This window comes from Bos grunniens, chromosome 17 (assembly GCF_055505025.1).
Source record: "Bos grunniens cultivar Pamir isolate PY7600 chromosome 17, Bosgru_T2T1.0, whole genome shotgun sequence".
Classification (NCBI taxonomy): domain Eukaryota; kingdom Metazoa; phylum Chordata; class Mammalia; order Artiodactyla; family Bovidae; genus Bos; species Bos grunniens.
Genome location: NC_141181.1, coordinates 52,484,355 through 52,503,780, shown reverse-complemented (window position 1 = coordinate 52,503,780; position 19,426 = coordinate 52,484,355). Strand labels below are relative to the sequence as shown.

Genomic DNA, 19,426 nt, shown 5'->3' with positions numbered 1-19,426 from the left:
AGCCCATGAGGGACCACAGAGGTAGCTCGGGTTATCGCTGATTGTCTGTGGTCCCCTGAGGCTCTCTGGGCACAGCTTGAGGGAGATGCCTGAGGCCCCAGGTACTCCCCAGGGAGGCCCAAGAGACCAGCCGACAAGCAATGGGGCCTGTCCAGAGGCCTTAGGGAGACAATACCTTCCATCAGGGCGCTCCATCCTGAGTCCTGGCCCCCTGGGCATGCTCCCCTCACCCCACCACTGCCTGGGTCTAGCAAGATCACTTCCTGTGCTCCCAAGGCCCCTGGAACATACTTCTGAGCAGCCCTCGCCCAGCAGTGGGGAATGACTGTGCTCTGGTCACCCTTGGTAGCTCCAGGCTACCATGGATAAATTCAGTGCCCAAAACCCTGGTTCACAGGCCAGCCATCAGGCCCCTCTCTGCTTTTCCTGTACACTTAAAAACAAACAAACAACTAGAAACAGACTCACAGACTTAAAAAATGAACTTACAGTTACCAGGGGGGAAGGATGAGGGGAAGGGATAGTAAGGGAGTATGGGATCAACATGTACACTCTGCTAAATTTAACATGGATAACCAACAAGGACCTACTGTGTAGCACAGGGAACTTTGCCGTATGTCATGTGGCAGCCTGAACAGGAGGGGAGTTTGGGGGAGAACAGATACATGCATAGGTATGGCTGAGTCACTTTACTGTGTGCCTGACACTATCACAACATCTTAATCAGCTACACTCCAATATAAAAAGTTAACAAACAAACAAACAAAAACCCCAACTTACTAAGAAATCATAACTTAAAAGGCGGAGACACTGACATCGAGGAGGTACTATTACCTTTAAGTTTTCTTACTGGTTTTATATAAAGTCCTTTAGACAAGAAGCCAACTTCATTTTCTTAGGGTTTATATGTCCAACTGTCAAAGGCAGGACAGCCATCAGTTAAACTGTGAGAAGCTGGATGAGCTAGAAAACATGCTGAGTAGGAAGGTAGTCAGGATCACATGGTGCATGAGTCCATTTCAACGAAATGTCCAGAAGAGGCGAATCCACAGAAACAGAAAGTAAACGAGTGGTTGCCGAGGCTGGGGGAGGCAGATGGGGAGTGACTGCTGATGCGTAGGGAGTTTCTTTCCGGGCTGATGGAAATGTTCTAGATAGTGGTGACAATCACACAATAGAGTGAATATATTTAATGCTAAAAACCACTGACCTGGGGACTTCCCAGGAAGTCTTGTGGATAAGATTTTGCCCTTTTGGGACTTCCCTGCTGGTCCAGTGGCTAAGACCATGAGCTCCCAATGCAAGGGACCTGGGTTTGATCCCTGGTCAGGGAACTAGATCCCACATGCTGCAACTAAGACCCTGTACAGCCAAATAAATAAATATTATTTTTTAAAGACTTTGTGCTTCTAAGGCAGCAGGTGCGGGTTTGATCCCTGGATAGAACTAAGATTCCACATGGCACAGCCAAAAAATAAAAAAATTTATCTGTACACTTTAAAATGGATGGATTGTATACCATGTGAATTACCTCTCAATAAATATGTTATAAAAATATACAAAGAGACCTGCCTACTGGAGATCACACTGAAATGACAGCATTAACATCTCAGAAAGAATCATATGAATCAAGAGGCAATGTTAAGAACAGATTCCTCTAGGCAAATACCCAGAGAAAACCATAATTCAAAAAGATACATGCACCCCAGTGTTCACTGCAGCACTCTTTACAATAGCCAGGACATGGAAGCAACCTAAATGTCCATCAACGCAGGAATGGATAAAGAAGATGTGATACATATATACAAACGAATACTACTCAGCCATAAAAGGGAAGGAAACAGGGTCATTTGTAGAGATGTGGATGGAAATAGAGTCTGTCATACAGAGTTAAGTAAGACAGAAAGAGAAAAACAAATATCGTATATTAGCGCATACATGTGGACTCTAGAAAAATGGTACAGATGATCTTATTTGTAAAGCAGAAATGGAGACACAGAGAATGTGTGGATACCGAGGGGGATGGGGTGGAGTTTGGGATGAATTGGGAAATTGGGATTGACATATATACATTATTGATACTATGTATAAAATAGATAAATAAGAACATACTGTATAGCTCAATGCTTTGTGGTGACCTAAATGGGAAGGAAATTTTAAAAACGTCAGGGGTGGAATACATGTATACATATAGCTGGTTCACTCTGCTGTACAGCAGAAACTAACACAATGTTGTAAAGCAACTATATGCCAAAAGGGCTTCCCTGGTGGCTCAGCTGGTAAAGAATCCACCTGCAATGCGGGGGACCTGGGTTCGATCCCTGGGTTGGAAGATCCCCTGGCGGAGGGCATGGCAACCTACTCCAGTATTCTTGCCGGGAGAATCCACGTGGACAGAGGAGCCTGACGGGCTACAGTCCATGGGGTCGCAAAGAGCTGGACACAACTGAGTGATTAAGCACAGCACAGTACATACTCTGATAAAAGTTTTAAAAAAAAAAGAATGGATTCCTCCCTGGCTCTGGATCCCTGCATAGCTCCCATCTTCCGTCACTGATCTGGTGCCAGGACTAACTACCACCCCAGCCTCACCCTGCACAGTCTCTAGTCTGACTTATGCTGTTCCTCTTGCCCCACATTCCATCCCCGGACATCCTACCCAGCCCATAGACCGTTCTCAAGGCCTTGAAGCCCTGCATGGCCATCTCCTCTACACTCCGAATTCACTGTGCCCTTCTCTGATCACCACCCTCTATCCAGCCATGCTAACTTTTTTTATATTGGAGTATGACTGCTTTACAATATTGTGTTGGTTTCTGCTGTACAATGAAGTGAATCAGCTGTTTGTATATATACACCCCTCCCTCCTGGACCGCTCCCCCAGCATCCCCATCCCGCCTATCCAGGTCATCACAGAGCACCGAGCTGAGCTCCTTGTGCTATATGGCAGCTTCCCACTACTATCTGTTTTACACATGGTGGTGTACATATGTCAGTCCTCATCTCCCGATTTGTACCCCCCTCCCCTTCCCCCACCCTGTGCCGACATGTCTGTTCTCTACCTCTGTGTCTCTATTCTTGCTTTGGAAATAGGTTCATCTGTCCATTTTTCTAGAGTCCACATATATGCATTAATATATGATATTTGTTTTCTCTTTCTGACTTAATTCACTCTGCATGACAGATTCTAAGTCCATCCATGTCTCTACAAATGACCCCATTTTGTTCCTTTTAGTGCCAGCCATGCTAACTTTTAGATCTACTGAATCAAGTCAAGTTCATGTCCCTCATTTGTCAGATGAGAACCTATTACCAAAGAGATGGACGGGCCCCAAGTCACACGGCAGCAGGTGACGAGGCCACCACCACCTGCAGCTTCCTTGTTTGAGTGACAAGCATCCTGAACGCCACTCAACTCCAAAGGATGTTGTCAAGCCCTCAAAAGACACCCTGAGTTCAGGAACAGATGCTGCAGAGAAGCTTAGTGGGTTAGTCATAACTGCTACTGGATTTTACTCCTCTGTTTCTGCCCCACCTCCGTGGAGCCAGAAAGGAAACTGAAACCTACCGGCGACCAGGCCAAGGAGGTGTGAAATGTCCTTGTCCGAAAGAGATCTGGAACAGGGCTCAGAGTCTTGTGGCTAGGGGTGATGTCCTCAGGACCCAGGTTTGGACCAGCCAGAGACAGAGCCTGAGCTCTCGTGGGGCTCAGGAGGCTGAAAGGGGGACCCAGGGGAGGTGGGAGGGAGTGACCACCCCAAGCTTCGCCTGCTGGGCGCCCCCTCCATCCCAAGGCTATCGACTTGGTCCAGCCCTCACCTTTCTTGCCTGGATTACTGCCAAGGGCTCCTGACAGCCATGGCTGCCGTCGTCTCCTTGTTCAACTGTCCGCCATAAACTCAGAGCTGATCCTGCCACTCCCCTGCTGAAACCCTGTGAAAGAATCCACAGCCTTCACTGCTCAGAGTTCTGTGTGTGGCATTCTCAACCCTGACTCTCTGACACTGACGACAGCTGTTGTCCTGCCTGGCCTGCACATCTCTGGGCTGGGTCACGGCAGCCTTCCTCTGGAGAAACTCCTCTTTCCTACTCTCCGTGCATGTGGCTTGGATTGGCACCATCATGGAGAGCCATGTGCTCAGAAATGGACAACATGTATAATCTAGACCTCAGACCACAGTGATTGATTCAGGTGAGGTCATGAGAAGGTTCCTGAGACTTTTGCTGAGAATTTGAGAAAGAAGCAATTTCTTTCCACTGCGGTTGCAAAGCTGGTTGAGTAGGGGCCACTATATGGCAAGAGGCTGCTTGAGAATGACACCAACACAGAGAGGTCTGAAACAAATTCCTGCCAGCGTCATCAGGGCACCTGGAACCAGCTATACCTGAAGCCGTCATTAACTCAAAGCTTTTAGTTACACAGTCCCAAATTCCTTTTTTTTTTTTAATCCTTGAACCATTTTAAGTTAAGCTTTTGTCACCTGTAGCCAAAAGATTCTACTCCAATTTCCCTTTTAAGACTTCTCTCTCTTCCTTCCTATCTGTATCTCGCAGGTTCTTGTCCTTCAAAGAACCTAGGAGTGTATGGCCCAAATTCACAAGATACTTAATGACTCTGCTGGGACTTGAGCCAGCCTGATGGAAAGTTCGTCTATCTTACCTCCCTCACCTGGAACCCAAGAGACCAGCACAGTGCCTGCAAACTGGAAAGTCAAAAAATATGTGCTGGAAGAAATGGGAAGCTCTGAGTTTTTCTCTAACAGTTCATTACACTTTTCTGAAACAGTATATCCATCTTCTACATCTGTCTATCAATATCTTAGCATTGTAATCACTGACATTCAGCTGAAGCAACAGCTGGTCCATGAAACTCCATGCCACCCCCATCAGGATTAACTGCCCCATCTCTATGTTCCTGGAATATCCCAGGGGCACATCTACGTGGGAGATACCTTTGGTGCCCTGGGTCACATACTGGGCCCACCCGGATTTCCGCTGCAGCTGTGGTGTGGTTCCATTCATGTGGACAGAGCCCCACCTCGAGCACACACTGGATGTCTTTCCAGTTTTTTTTTTTTTAATATTTACTTCATTTATTTATTTGGCTGTACTGGGTGTTAGTTGCCACATGTGGGATCTTAGTTGTGGCATGCAGGATCTAGTTCCCTGAGCAGGGATCAAACTCAGGCCCCCTGGATTGGGAGCTTGGAATCTTAGCCACTGGACCACCAGGGAAGTGCCCTGTCTTTCCATTTCCCCCCCAGTTTCTGCTCCACAAGTTCTGCCTGGGAGTACTGGTAGGGATAACACCCCTGGGGACCCCACCTCCCCTTAGTAACTGGGGACAGGCATTTGTACATCATTGCTCTAAGACTTTCTCCTCCAGAAAGACTGTTCTGGGAGGTCTTCTCTGAGGTCCCAGAGGGACTGAGCTTCCCCATGGCAACCTCAGTGACACACCCTCAAATTCCCTTTTCCTCCTTCCCTGTGTCAGTTCTCTGGTCTTTGAGATCAATCACTTCCCCAGTTAACCTCCTGCCCACACTTCTCTTCTCAAGCTCTGCCTCGAGGGAACCCAGACAGAGACAGCTTCTTAGTGCGAAGACAATCCCGTCCCACCTTGAGTGTGGCTGCTGGGGTCCAAGACTGTCTCCTGCACTGGGCTGTAAGCTCCTCAAACCTCCACAGCGCCCAGCACAGTGCTTGCAGATAAAAGCCAAGCTCCACTCTGCAGCACTGGCCCCTGCCAACCTCTCTGACCGCATTCAGACCCTCTCCCTCCCTGTCAGCTTGCACACCAGCCATCCTGACTTTCTTTTTTCTTTTGGGCTGCGCCATGTGGTATGTAGGCTCTTAGTTCCCTGACCAGGGATCGAACCCTTGCCCCCTGCATTTGAAGGGCAGAGTCCTAACCACTGGACCACCAAGGAAGTGCCTTACTCTTTCTTTCTTATTCTTCCTTGACTGCACTGCAATTTCCCCTGCCACAGGGCCTTTGTACAGCCACCCCCCTTCACCTAGTTCACTCTCATTCTTTCCATTACCTCCTTGGCAAAGCCTTTTTGACTCCCTCAGACTATCATGGTAATAATAACAGCTAACACTCTAAATGAACTAAGTCATTTAATTCTCATAATAACAATCTGTGAGTAAGAACTCTTATCAGTATTCCCATTTTTTTTTTTTTGCCAAACCACATGACTTATGAGATCTCAGTTTCCTGAGCAGGAATTGAACTCAGGCCACTGCAATGAAAGTACCAAATCCTAATCACAAGGCCACCAGGGAACTCCCTAGTATTCCCATTTTAGAGACGAGAAAACTGAGATGTGAAAAAGCTAAATAATTTTCTAAAGTCATGGCAGTAGTACGGAGTAGAGTAGATGTGAACCAAAGCAGACTGGCTCTAGAGTCCATGCAGTTGGGGCATTCTGGCACTATGGCTCTCCTTTAACATAAATTGCTGGTTTGCTTTTTGGGATATAATTCACATACCATAAAATCCACTCTTTTGAAGTATAAAAATCAGAATACATTTTAGTGCATTCAAGGCTGTGCAACTATCACCATTATCTAATTCCAGACACATTTCCATCGCCCCCAAAAGAAACCCTGTACCCATTAGAAGTCTCCCCTCTCCCAGTCTCTGCAACCATCCGTCTTCTTTCTCTCTCTATGGATTTGCCTGTTCTGGATATTTCAAACAAATGACTCACACAACATGTGGCCTTTTGTCTGGCTACTTACACTTAGCATGTTTTTGAGGTTCATCCAAATTGCAGCCTGTCTCAGTATTCCATTCCTTTTTATGGCTGAATAATATTTCACGATGTGGACAGACCATATTTTGTTTATCTAGTCACCAGCTGATGGACATGTAGGTGGTTTCCACCTTTTGGCTGTTGAGACTAGTGCTGCTATGAACGTGTGTACAGGCCTTTCTAAAATACATTCCTGCATTTGGCTGTGTTGGGTCTTAGATGCAGCGCGTGGGCTTCTTTAGCCGTGGCACATGGGCTCCAGAGCGCGCAGGCTCAGTACTCGCGGCACGCAGGTTTAGATGCCCTGTGGCACGTGGAACCTCAGTCCCCTGACCAGGGATCGCTCCCTGCATTGTCTCCTGCATTGGAAGGCATTCTCCCAACCACTGGACCCCCAGGGAAATCCCTGTGTACACGTCTTAGGTGGACACATGTCTTCAGTTTTCTTGGACATATACCTAAAAGTAGGATTGCTGGGTCATATGGTATATTAGGGCTTCTCAGGTGGCTCAGCAGGTAAAGAACCTGCCTGTAATTGCAGGAGAGGCAGGAAGCACAGGTTCAATCCTTAGGCTGGAAAGATCCCCTAGAGGAAGGCATGGCAACCCACTCCAGTATTCTTGCCAGGAGAATCCCACGGACAGAAGAGCCTGGCCGGCTACAGTCCATAGGGTCGCAAAAAGTCAGGCTACAGTCCATAGGGTCAGGCTACAGTCCATAGGGTCGCAAACAGTTGGACACAACCGAAGTGACAGAGCATGCATGCACGCATGGTACATTATGTGATTATCTGTCTAATGTCTGTCTCTCATACTAGCTGTAAGCCCCATGTGGACAGGAACCAGGTCTCCATTTCATCCCCCATGCCTATAACATAGTCAATAATTATTTGAATGAATGAATGAACAGCAGATGCCCAGTAACCACCAGTGAGCTGGATACTCGGGGCTAGAATGATGGAAGTCCTGGGTTCCAGGCCCAGCACTACCTCTGTCCAGCTGTGTGTCTCCTGGCCAGAAGCTGGCTCTCTCTGGGCCTCCTATTTCCCTCAAGTATAATGGCGAAAGCAAGGCAGCCTGGCCCACCTCGAGCCAGCCTACAGAGGCCGGCTTCCCACTCACCACAGGCTCCTCCTCTCCATTTTGGTTGAGTTCGCCTTGTAGCCTCTCTCGCAGCTTCCCAAGTTCCGCCCGCAGGCTGCCCATCTCCTGCTCCTTGGTTTGCAGATCTGCCTCCAGTTCTACCTTCTGTTCAATCAGAGCCTTCCCCTGGGCCTCTACCACTGTGACGCGATGCCGGAGGTCGTGGTTGATCTTCATCAGCCGGGTCTGCTGCTGCTGCAGCTGTAGAGAGAGAAAGCCCACTGGACGAGGCCGCCACATACAGTAGCTCACGTTGTGCACTGAACAAGGGCAAACCGTCTACAGGCATGCCATTCATACTGTACACGCTTTGATTTGCTTGAAATTTGTTCACATTCTTACAACTCTGTTGATGCCAGAGATGGGCAATTTATATATTTACTATGATAATTTTATGCCAGGTGGAAGATAAGGGTCTTGTTAGTATATTATGACAATTTCCCAACAGAAGGAAGTAACACACTTTGAGAAAGGGGTGTCTTTTTTTAATTTAACCAGAGACAAAGTATAGGTTCTTGAAGGGGCCGGGACAATGCCAGGCCATGAAAGGGGTGGACTGGAGGAAGCCTCAGGGTCAGAAAAAGGCTGACCAGGCCCTGGAACTTCCTCAGTGTGTGGCAACAGTCAGGTCAGTGGGCATTGCCACGTTCCCTCCTACTGTTCCAGTGAAGACTTGGCTGAGGGGCCTATCCATAGCGACTGTTTCAGGGCTGGGCCCACCAAGCCACGGGCAGGATCCCTACATCATGGAGCCCATGGAGTGAGACCGAGCAGGAGAAGGGGAGCTTTCAGAGCGGAGGGTGGAGTCCCTTGCTGGTACCTACTGGCCAGGGGTGGACATGGCAGGCGGGGTTCAGCACTTACCGCCTCAACATCCTCGTTCTTCAGCCCCAGCTCCCGATCCTTGGCACGGATCTCATCTCGCTGTTTGTCCACCACCTCCTTCAGCTTCTTCATCACCTGCCGCTCCCGCTCTGACATGCCTAGAGAGGGGCGAGAGGGACCAGCAGGTGAGTCTACCTCCCTCTCCTGCTTAAACCATCGGTAGGGATTTCCCTGGTGGTCCAGTGGCTAAGACTCTGCACTCCCAATGCTGGTGGCGTGGGTTGGATCCCTGGTCAAGGAACTAGATCTCACATTTCCATTTCATGGCAAAGAATCTGCATGCTGCAACTAAGACCTGGCAAAGCTAAATAAATAAATATTTTTAAAATGTTCATAGCAGCATTATTTGTAATAGCCCCAAACTGGAAACTGCCAAAATGTCCGTCAGTAGTAGGATGAAAAGATAAACCTTGAGAGTGACAGGCAATGGAACGCTGCACAGCAGTGAGAAACAGCGACTACCAGCTGCATTTGAAATTGATCAAGTCAGTTATTTCTCCAGACACTCCCTGCTCCTCAAAGGAGACTCTTCAGCTGGAGTCCTAACTGCCAGGCCCCCAGACTGCTGATGGGGAATCACAGGGCCATCTGAGGGTTCTGGGCACTGGGTATCCCTCTCTCAAAACTCCTGGGCAACTGATGTGAGGCAGGACCTGGGCCTGGGGTAGTGGAACAAGAAGACATGACTAACATTTCCAGAAAAACCACACCTTAGACATAATGCTAGAGCGAGTGTGTGTGTGTATCTCTGTCTGCGTAGGGGAGGGGGTTCTGAAATCAGGTGCAGGCAGAATCTGTGAAAAATCCACAAAAACATTTGCTGTCTTCTCTCTGAGCCCCCATCCTGCAAAACCCCAGGGCAGGAGTATCAGGGGCTTAGCTCAATCAATTTAATCCTTGGCGGGTACATTCCACTCTGAGGAATCAGATGAGTAGAACTCAAGTGGGATGGAGGCAGGGAAGCATGAAGTCCAGAGAAAGGAAATCTGTATTTGGGACCCACCTACATCTGAGTTCCCCAACCAGGGACTGAACCTAGGCCACCAGAGTGAAAGCAGCCCGTCCTAACCACTGGACCACCAGGGAATTCCCAAAGAAAGGATTTTTTTTTTTTGGCCACACCACATGGCTTGCAGGATCTGTTCCCAGGCTGGGGGTTGAACCCGGGCCATGGCAGTGAATGTCCAGAATCTTAACCACTAGCCACCAGGGAACTCGCCATCCATCACCTTCATGGGTGTTGGTGGCTGTAGGATGGAGCAGTCAGAGAACACATGGTCAAGGGCTGGGAGTCTGGGGCTAGGCTACTTGGACTCATTCGCAGCTGACCTGGTGCCTGTTTTCTGACTTGCAAATGGGGGTCATGTGGTGGCCCCATCTGGGGGGCTCTTGTGAGGCTGCCTCTGTTAATCTACGTGAAGTGCTCACAACAGGCCTGGCCCAGAGTGAGTGTCTCCAAGTGTCATTTTATCTATAAAAGAGAAATACCAGTTCTCCCTGCTCCAAACGCTCTGCTAAGACACAGTCCGAGAGTGCTGGAGAAGTGGTTTGAAAAACTAAAAGGTTAAGTGTTTTGAAGAGATTCACAGACATAGATAAAAGCCGGGAGTTGTGTTGTTACTCCCTCAGTCGTGTCCAACTTTTTGTGACCCCGTGGACTGTAGCCTGCCAGACTCCTCTGCCCAGGGAATTTCCCAGGCAAGAATACTGGAGTGGGTTGTCATTTCCTTCTCCAGGGGATCTTCCCAACCCAGGGATCCAACCTGTGTCTCCTGTGCCTCCTGCCTTGGTAAAGGCTTCTTTACCATCTGAGCAATTATTTAAGTCACCCAGCAATTCAAGACTCTGGGAGCTAAATTAACGAGACATTCAGGGGACTTCCCTGGCTCTCCAGTGGCTAAGACTCCATATTCCCACGCAGGGGGCCTGGGTTTGATCCCTGGTCAAGGAACTAGATCCTACATGCTGCAACTAAAAATCCTGCATGCTGCAATGAATATTGAAGATCCCAAATGCTGAAACTAAGACCCAGTGCACCCAAATAAATAAGTAAATAAAAATATTTAAGAAAAGAAACTGCACCCTTGTGCCCAAGGGTAGGGAGACTCTTAGGTGTAACTTACACTCCAGAGCTCACTGCCCTGCACGGACTTTATTTGGATTCCTCCTTTCCCTGTCCTGATCCCTCCACTTCCCCCAATAGTCTTGTCTAGGGGGGACATCCTTAATCAATCACCTGCAGGGGAACATCCTCATCTCAGGGTCTCCTTATAGAAGATGCTGATATAAACAGAGCTTAGCTCACTCTATCCTCAGAATACTTTACAAAGTAGGAATCCTGCTGTTCCCACTGTACAGTTGAAACTGCGGTGCACAGTAGCTAGTGAACTTACACAAGGTCACACAGCTGAGGAGTGGCACTACCAGGATTCAGGATTTAGGCACTGTTCAGGATTCTAGACAGCGTATTAATAAGCAGAGACATCACTTTCCCAACAAAGGTCCGTCTAGTCAATGCTATAGTTTTTCCAGTAGTCATGTATGGATGTGAGAGTTGGACCATAAAGAAGGCTGAGTGCCGAAGAAGTGATGCTTTCAAACTGTGGTGCTGGAGAAGACTCTTGGGAGTCCCTTGGACTGCAAGGAGATCAAACCAGTCAATCCTAAAGGAAAGCAACCCTGAACATTCATTGGAAGGACTGATGTTGAAGATGAAGCTCCAATACTTTGGTCACCTGATGCGAAGGTCCGACTCATTAGAAAAGACTCTGATGCTGGGAAAGATTGAAAGCAAAAGGAGAAGGGGGCCGCAGAGGATGAGATGGTTAGACAGCATCACTGACTCAATGGACATGAACTTGAGCAAACTCTGGGAGACAGCGGAGGACACAGGAGCCTGGTGTGCTGCAGTCCATGGGGTCGCAAAGAGTCAGCACGACTTAGCAACTGAACAACGACAACCAGGATTGAAACTCAGGTAGCCTGGCTCCAGGGTCCACACTCTCGCAACCACTTTATCACCCCTCAAAGTGCTCTATGTAAAATACACATCAGCCAACAATGGATGGGTGGATCAACAAAGTGTGGTCTACCCATACAATGGGATATTATTCTGCCTTAAAAAGGAAGGAAATTCTGACACATACAACATGGATGAAAGTCAAGGACATTTACGCTCAGTCAAGGACGTTTATGCTCAGTGAAGTAAACCAGTCACAAAAAGGCAGATATCGCATGATTCAATTTCTGTGAGATACCTGGAGTAGTCAAAATTATAGAGACAGAAAGTAGAATGCCAGTTGCCAGGGGCTAGGGGAGGGAGGCATGGAGAGTTATCATTTAACAGGACAGAGTTTTAGATCTGCAAGATGAGATGAGTTCTGGAGTTCGGCTGCACAATGTGAATGTACTAGACCCAGCTGAATTGTACACTGGGTAAGATGGTTAAGATGATAAATATTATGTACAGATTACTACAACAAAACATATATAAGACTTTCCTGGTGGTGCAGTGGATAAGAATCCACCTGCCAATGCAGGGGACACAGGTTCAATCCCCGGTCTGGGAAGATCCCACCTGCCACGGAGTAACTAAGCCCGCATGCCACAACTGCTTACTGAGCCCAAGCTCTAGGGCCTGCAAGCCACAACTACTGAGCCGGCATTCCTAGAGCCTGTGCTCCACAACAAGAGCAGCCCCCATTCAGAGCAACTAGAGAAAGCCCTAGCACAGCACTGAAGACCCAGCGCAGTCAAAAACAAATAAATAAAAATAAAACATATATGTATATTGGAGAAGGAAATGGCAACCCACTCCAGTACTCTTGCCTGGAGAATCCCTTGGACAGAGGAGCCGGGTGGGCTACAGTCCATGGGGTCACAAAGAGTCGGACACAATTTAGCAACTAAATATCGACAACAACATATAATATAACATTCAGTTCAGTTCAGTCCCTCAGTTGTGTCTGACTCTTTTCGACCCCATGAATCGCAGCACTTCAGGCCTCCTTGTCCATCACCCGGAGTTCACCCAGACTCACGTCCATCGAGTCAGTGATGCCATCCAGCCATCTCATCCTCTGGCGTCCCCTTCTCCTCCTGCCCCCAATCCCTCCCAGCATCAGAGTCTTTTCCAATGAGTCAACTCTTCGCATCAGGTGGCCAAAGTACTGGAGTTTCAGCTTTAGCATCATTCCTTCCAAAGAAATCCCAGGGCTGATCTCCTTCAGAATGGACTGATTGGATCTCCTTGCAGTCCAAGGGACTCTCAAGAGTCTGCTCCAACACCACAGTTCAAAAGCATGAATTCTTCGGTGCTCAGCTTTCTTCACAGTTCAACTTTCACATCCATACATGACCACTGGAAAAACTATAGCCTTGACTAGACGGACCTTTGTTGGCAAAGTAATGTCTCTGCTTTTCAATATGCTATCCAGGTTGGTCGTAACTTTTCTTCCAAGGAGTAAGCGTCTTTTAATTTCATGTCTGCAGTCACCATCTGCAGTGATTATACATAAATAAATAAACTACCAAATTTCAAAGACTTAATATGAAAAAAATGCAAAATATCCTATGGATAATTATTGATTTGGCTGTATCATGCAGTTTGCAGGATCTTGGTTCCCTGACTAGTACTGAACCCAGACCCTTGGCAGTGAAAGCGTGCAGTCCTGAGCACTGGACCACCTTGGAATTCCTCTACTGATGATTTTTTAAATTGATAACATGTTGAAGGATGATACCTTGGGCCTATTGGTTTAAATTGGAATTACTTTCACCTTTTTACTTTTTTAAATGCCACCCCTAGAAAAATTATAGTCATATCTGTGACTTGCCTACAGTTTTTGGTAAAAGGTAAAAGATGTCTCAGCTTCCCTTCAGACAATGGCTAAGTGGTCAGTCTTCAGCCTCTCCTAGTGACAAGAGTTGTTTGTCCAGAGCCCAGGAGTTTTTCTCCAGAGGCCTGAGCATATTTTTGTTCCCCCACCCCCCATCGTTTCCATATCTGTAATTCATCTCAGCATGTGCTAACTAGTAGTTTCCAAGTGCTGACAGGACGGTTTCCAAATACAAGAGGCAGTAAAGTGCTTTTTCATCTGGAGACTTTCGGGGAGCTGGAGACGAGAGACTGGCGGGTGCTCTGAGCCCAGCGCCCAGTATCGATGGCTGGGAAAGCACCACTGTTCCAGGCGGGTTGGCTCTTATTTTTGTTTTGCTTTTCTTTTTTAATTACTTTATTTATTTATTTTTGGCTGAGCCGGGTCTTCTGGCTGTGTGGGCTTTTCTCTAGTAGCAGTGAGCGGGGGCTCCTCTCCAGTTGTGCTGCTTGGGCTTCTCACTGCGGTGGCTTCTCTCGTTGCAGAGCACAGGCTTCAGTCGCCGCAGGGCATGAGCTCAACAGTTGCAGCTCCCAGGCTCTAAAGCACAGACTCGGCAGTTGTGGCTTAGCTGCTCTGTAGCACGTGGGATCTTCCTGGATCAGGGAGGGAACCTGTGTCTCCTAAATTGGTAGGTGGATTCTTTATCCCTGAGCCGACAGGGAAGCCCTCTTTTTTCTTTTCATAGTGTTTTTTAAAAATTATTTTTTGGCTGCCCTGCGCGGCATGTGGGATCTTCGTTCCGCAACTAGGACTCGAACCCACACCCCTGGCCATGGAAGCCAGAGTCTCAACCACTGCACCGCCAGGCAAGTTCCAGGGCCGGCTCTTCTAAGCAGGCACCCCACCCCCTCATCCCCTATATCTCTAGTTTGCCCCAAGTGATGCCCAACACATAGTCTAACTTCATGGGGGCACCTCTCCCCAGGAACCCTCTGTCCTGTGTCTGTTCCTCTCCAAGGTGGAAGAAATGCTCTTGTCCCTGTTATGTTCCCATAGCTTCCTGTGCAAAATAAAAATAACCGTGAGAGGCATGCCTGGCATCCGCCCAGTTTCTCCACTTGGGTGGGGGCTGCAGCCGTGCAGAACACCCGAGCCTCCCTGAGCTCAGCCCTGGGAGCTGGACCCACGTGAGATGCCAATTAAGTGCGTCTCAGATGGCACCTGTGTGGGCTGTCTGATGAAGAGCCCAGCAGGGACACAGAGAGCCGAGGCACAGCCCTCCCACACAGAGGGTGCCACGTATACACAGATGCAACGAGCCCCGAGAAAGCAGCTCCGGGTGTTGGGACCCACACCTGGCAGACCCGAGGCCTCTGGGGCATCACTGGGGCAGGCAGGGGAGTTCCCACATCATCCCTGGAGCCTACTGGGTGACCTCCAGAAATATCACAAACCAAAAGATGGCGAAGGGTGCCTCGTGAAGTCCAACAGTTACCACAGGCTGCAGCAAGTCCACTTGGAGGTATATACCTCTCAAAGCACCGCAAACAGGGACTTCCCTGGGGGTCTGGTGGATAAGACTCCACGCTCCCAATGCAGGGGACCTCGGTTCCATCCCTGGTCGGGGAACTAAGAGCCCAAATGCCCCAGCTAGAGAAGCCTGAGTGCAGCAACGAAGACACAGGACAGCCACGATTTATTTAAAAGAAAACAAAAAACACCAAAAACATTATGTCCACATAAAACATATACCAGAACCTTCACAGTGGCATTCTTTACAACACCCGCAAGTTGGAAACAAGCCCGCGTCCGTCAGTGGAGGCATGGATAAAAACAAAATGTTGTCCAAACAGATAAGGGAATATTATTAAGCCATGAAGAGGAAGGCTGCACCCCCTCAGCCTGTTTTCCTCCTCTTTTTCAAAAAGGAGATTGGATAACAATAGCTCATAGTGACAATAGTTAAAAACTTTCAGCGTGTGGGCACCACGTACTATTTTAAGCAGTTTACATGTATTAATTCATTTAATCCTCACAACAATCTGATGACAGAGACAGGGTTATCTGCCCCATTTTCACATGGGGCACTTAGGCACACCAAGGTCAAATGACTTGAGCAAGGTCACTCAGCAGGTAACTATCAGGTTAGGAATCACCCCTGGTTAGCACGCTTTGAGCACCAATGCTTATCACTGCTAAGACTTTTGTTTTCACTGCACCGTTCATGTCTCAACAAAGGAAACCCATGGACAAGAGGACGGCAGCACCTGGATCAAACATTTCCTTTCTCCTTGGTCCCTACGGTCCTTATACAGTGCGGTACTTTATACTCACGAGAGTTGTAACCTCTGAACTTCAGGTCTCCTCCCTGGAAGTCCATTCCCCTTCATAACAAACATGAGGAGGGGTTTGTGTCAGGACCCAAGGAGTTTACTCAGACTAAAGAGATGGCTCTAGGACTTCCCTGGGGGTCCAGTGGCTAAGACTTCAAGCTCCTAATGCAGGGGGCCCAGGTTTGATCCCTTTTCAGGGGACTAGATTAGACATGCTACAACTAAGAGTTTGCCTGCTGTAACTAAAGATCTCAAGTGCCCTAAGCTGAAGCAGCTCATCAGGAACCAGACCAAATCTTCCTGTGTTTGCTTCCCCAGCACCAGCAGAGGGCCTGGAGTGAAGGTTCTAGATAACTGTTAATAAGATCAATGACAGCTGGGGTGCTCCAGCGCCATTAAGATCTGGGTGGCCATCCCGGCTTGCTCATTGTTAAACGTGTGCCCATGACATGTACATCAAATCTCTTCCTAGCACATTCAGAATAAAATCCAAACCTAGGTCTCTAAGGGGCTATGTGATCTGATCCTTGCTGGCCCCTCTGACTTCATCTTTAACCACCTTTGGCCTTCTGTGATGCTGGTCTGTGATGCTGGTCTCCTTGGCTTTCCATAAACAGTCATGCCCGAGGGCCTTCGTACCTGCTTTCCCCTCAAGATATTTGCATGGCTCGCTCCATGACTTAACTAGGGCTCAGATGTCACCTCATTAGACAGGCCCTCCTTGATCACTGTATCTAAAAAAGCTCCTCACCAAGTCAACTCTATCATATTCCACCCACCTTCCTTTTCAGTTCTTCCACAACGTGGGTCAGAATCAGGACTGTGCTATCTGTTTACATATTTATCGTCTATCTCTTCTGCACTAGAACATAAGCTTCATGAGGGCTGGGGCTTTGTCTTGTCCAAGATGTATCCCCAGTGCCTGGAAAAGAGTCTGGAAAAGTGAGGAACCTCTAACAATTTATTAAATGAACTGCTCAGTTTCATCACCTGTAAGCCAGACTACACAATTTCTCTCGGGCAGAGTGATGGCGGGAACGGCTTCCCCGGTGGCACAGTGGTAAATAACCCGCCTGACAATGCAAGAGACACAGGTTTGATCCCTGGTCTGGCAAGATCCCCTGAAGGAGAAAATGGCCACCCACTCCAGTATTCCTGCCTGGGAAATCCCATGGACAGAGGAGCCTGGTGGGCTACAGTCCATGGGGTCACAAAAAGTCGAACGCGACTGAGCACGCACGCCTGGCATGTGATGGTGTAAATGCACGTGACATGAGACACAACGCTTGGGACCATCCTCAGGACTCACTGGTGATACTGGTGATGACGATGGGAAGTGCCTTTCCCCTCACCTCCCGTGCCAGCCCCTCCCTTACCTTCGTGTTTCTGGAACTCCTCCTCGGAGAAGCTGACGTCCTTGTGGGAGAGGTTGGTCATGAGCTGCTTGTTCTCCTCCTGCAGCTGGGCGATCTGAGAAAGGAGGTCTTGTGCTTCCCCTCGCCACACGTCCTCCACCAGCTCCAGCTCCTGCAAGGGCGAGGGGCCAGTGTGAGTCACTCACTGCCTGCCCAGGGCAACAGCCTCACCCACCCTACCCCGACACTCAGGAGCAGCTCAGAGATGCTGGAGCTTTGGGGTTGTTCCCTTCTCCGCAAGAACCAGGCATCAGCAGGTGAGAAGTTCAGGCATCTCCAGCCTACAAGGCAACTTCACAAAAACTAGAAGACGCCCTTCCTCTGGGCAAAGCCCGCACTTACACTGTTAGGCCCCAGGCAGGTTAGAACTGCCCTGAAGACAACCACGGCACCGGATCTGCACCTTTTAACAACCCAGACAGGAGACAGAGGATGGAGGGGCAGCCCCAGGTTACAGGGGCCTGAACGTACCTGCCCTCTAGGGAGGTCACATCCCTGATCCTCAGACAGACTTTCCATCCCAGCAGGACACACCTCTTTCCAAGAGACAGAGAGGGCTGCAAAGATCCCAAGGATGTTCCCTGGGCCTGAAGCTCCTAGTATACCTGAAACAGGCACCTCTTCAAGTAGCCTTGAGCAACTAACTTTAGAACTCTGAGCCTCAGCTTCCCTTAGCTGGGGAGCCCTAATATCAAGGCTCACAGTGAAGAAAACAAAAACACTAATTTGAAAAGATACATGCACCCTTCTGTTTACAGTAACATTATTTACAATCAAGATCTGGAAGCAACCTGAGTGTCCACTGATAGATGAGTGGATAAAGAAGATAAGGTCTATTTACACAATGGAATATTACTGAGCTTTAAAAAGAATGAAATCTTGCCATCTGTGACACCGGTGGACCTAGAGGGTATGACGCTAAGTGGAATGAGATAGACAGAGAAAGACAAATACCACATGATTGCAGTTATTTGCAGAATCTACAAACAACATAGATACAGAGAACAAACAGGTGGTTGCCAGAAGGGAGGGGACTGGAAAGGGAGTGAAACACGTGAGAGGGGTTAAGAGGTACAAACCTCCAGTTACAAAATAAATAAGCCACAGGGATGTAACACATAGCATAAGGAATACAGTCACTAGTATTGCAATAACTGCATGGGGACAGATGGTTACTAGACTTATCATGGAGATCGTTTCATAATATATGTAAATGTCAAATCGCTACACTGCATACTTGAGACTAATATATAATACTGTGTGTCAACTATGTTTCAGTAAAAAAAATTAAAGGCTTACTGGTTGAATGTGAGGATAAACAAGATGCCTATTAAATAATTTTGTGGATGGCTGTAATCAGAGAAATGCTGTAATCAGAGAAACAGATAATAACAAGTGTTGGCAAGGATGTGGAGAAACTGGAACCCTCCTGCATCACTGGTAAGAATGTAAAATGGTGCAACCACTGTGGAAAGCAGTCTGGCAGTTCCTCAGTAAGTTAGACATAGTTACCATATGACCCATCCATTCCACTTGTAGGGTCTGAGAAATGAAAACATGTGTCCACAGAGAAACATGTACACGAACCTTCACAGCAGCATTATTCATAATTGCCGAAAGGCAGAACCAACTCAAACATCCATCAGCTGATGAGCAGGTACATAAAATGTGGTGTATCCACACAACGGAATGTAATTCAGACAAAAGGAATGAAGCATTGACACAAGCTACAGCTTTGATGAACCTTGAAAATACGATGCTGAGCGAAAGCAGCCAGATGCAATTGGTCACTCAATGTGTAATTCCATTGATGGGAAATGTCCATGATACAGATGGACACACAAAATGCACAGATACAGAAAGTATATTGGCAGCTTGACAGGGGCAGAAGGGTTGGTGGAGAATAAGGAACGACTGTTAATGGGCCTGGGTTTTCTTTCCGGAGTAATGAAAATGTTCTAAAACTGATTGTAACACAAGTCTGGGAAAAAAACTAAAAAAAACATTGAATTGTATGCTCTGAATGGGTGAACTGTATGGCATGTGAATTATATTCAATAAAGCTGTTGC

At 47.9% G+C, this 19,426-nt stretch overlaps 1 protein-coding gene across 5 annotated transcripts in view; it reads right to left on the bottom strand.

Annotated features, from left to right (window-relative positions):
* RILPL1 (Rab interacting lysosomal protein like 1) overlaps positions 1-19,426 on the bottom strand; it is a 42,401-nt gene that overhangs the window by 16,971 nt on the left and 6,004 nt on the right. For 4 of the 5 annotated variants that reach the window (XM_086347337.1, XM_086347336.1, XM_086347334.1 and 1 more), the window contains exons 2-4: positions 17,318-17,468; positions 8,768-8,886; positions 7,883-8,104 (exon numbers count right to left, since the gene is read on the bottom strand). In XM_086347337.1, coding sequence (XP_086203463.1) covers positions 7,883-8,104; positions 8,768-8,886; positions 17,318-17,468 — 492 coding nt within the window. Of the gene's footprint in view, positions 1-3,780; positions 3,934-7,882; positions 8,105-8,767; positions 8,887-17,317; positions 17,469-19,426 lie in introns of those variants that run through there. The other variant, XM_086347338.1, reaches the window with a different exon arrangement.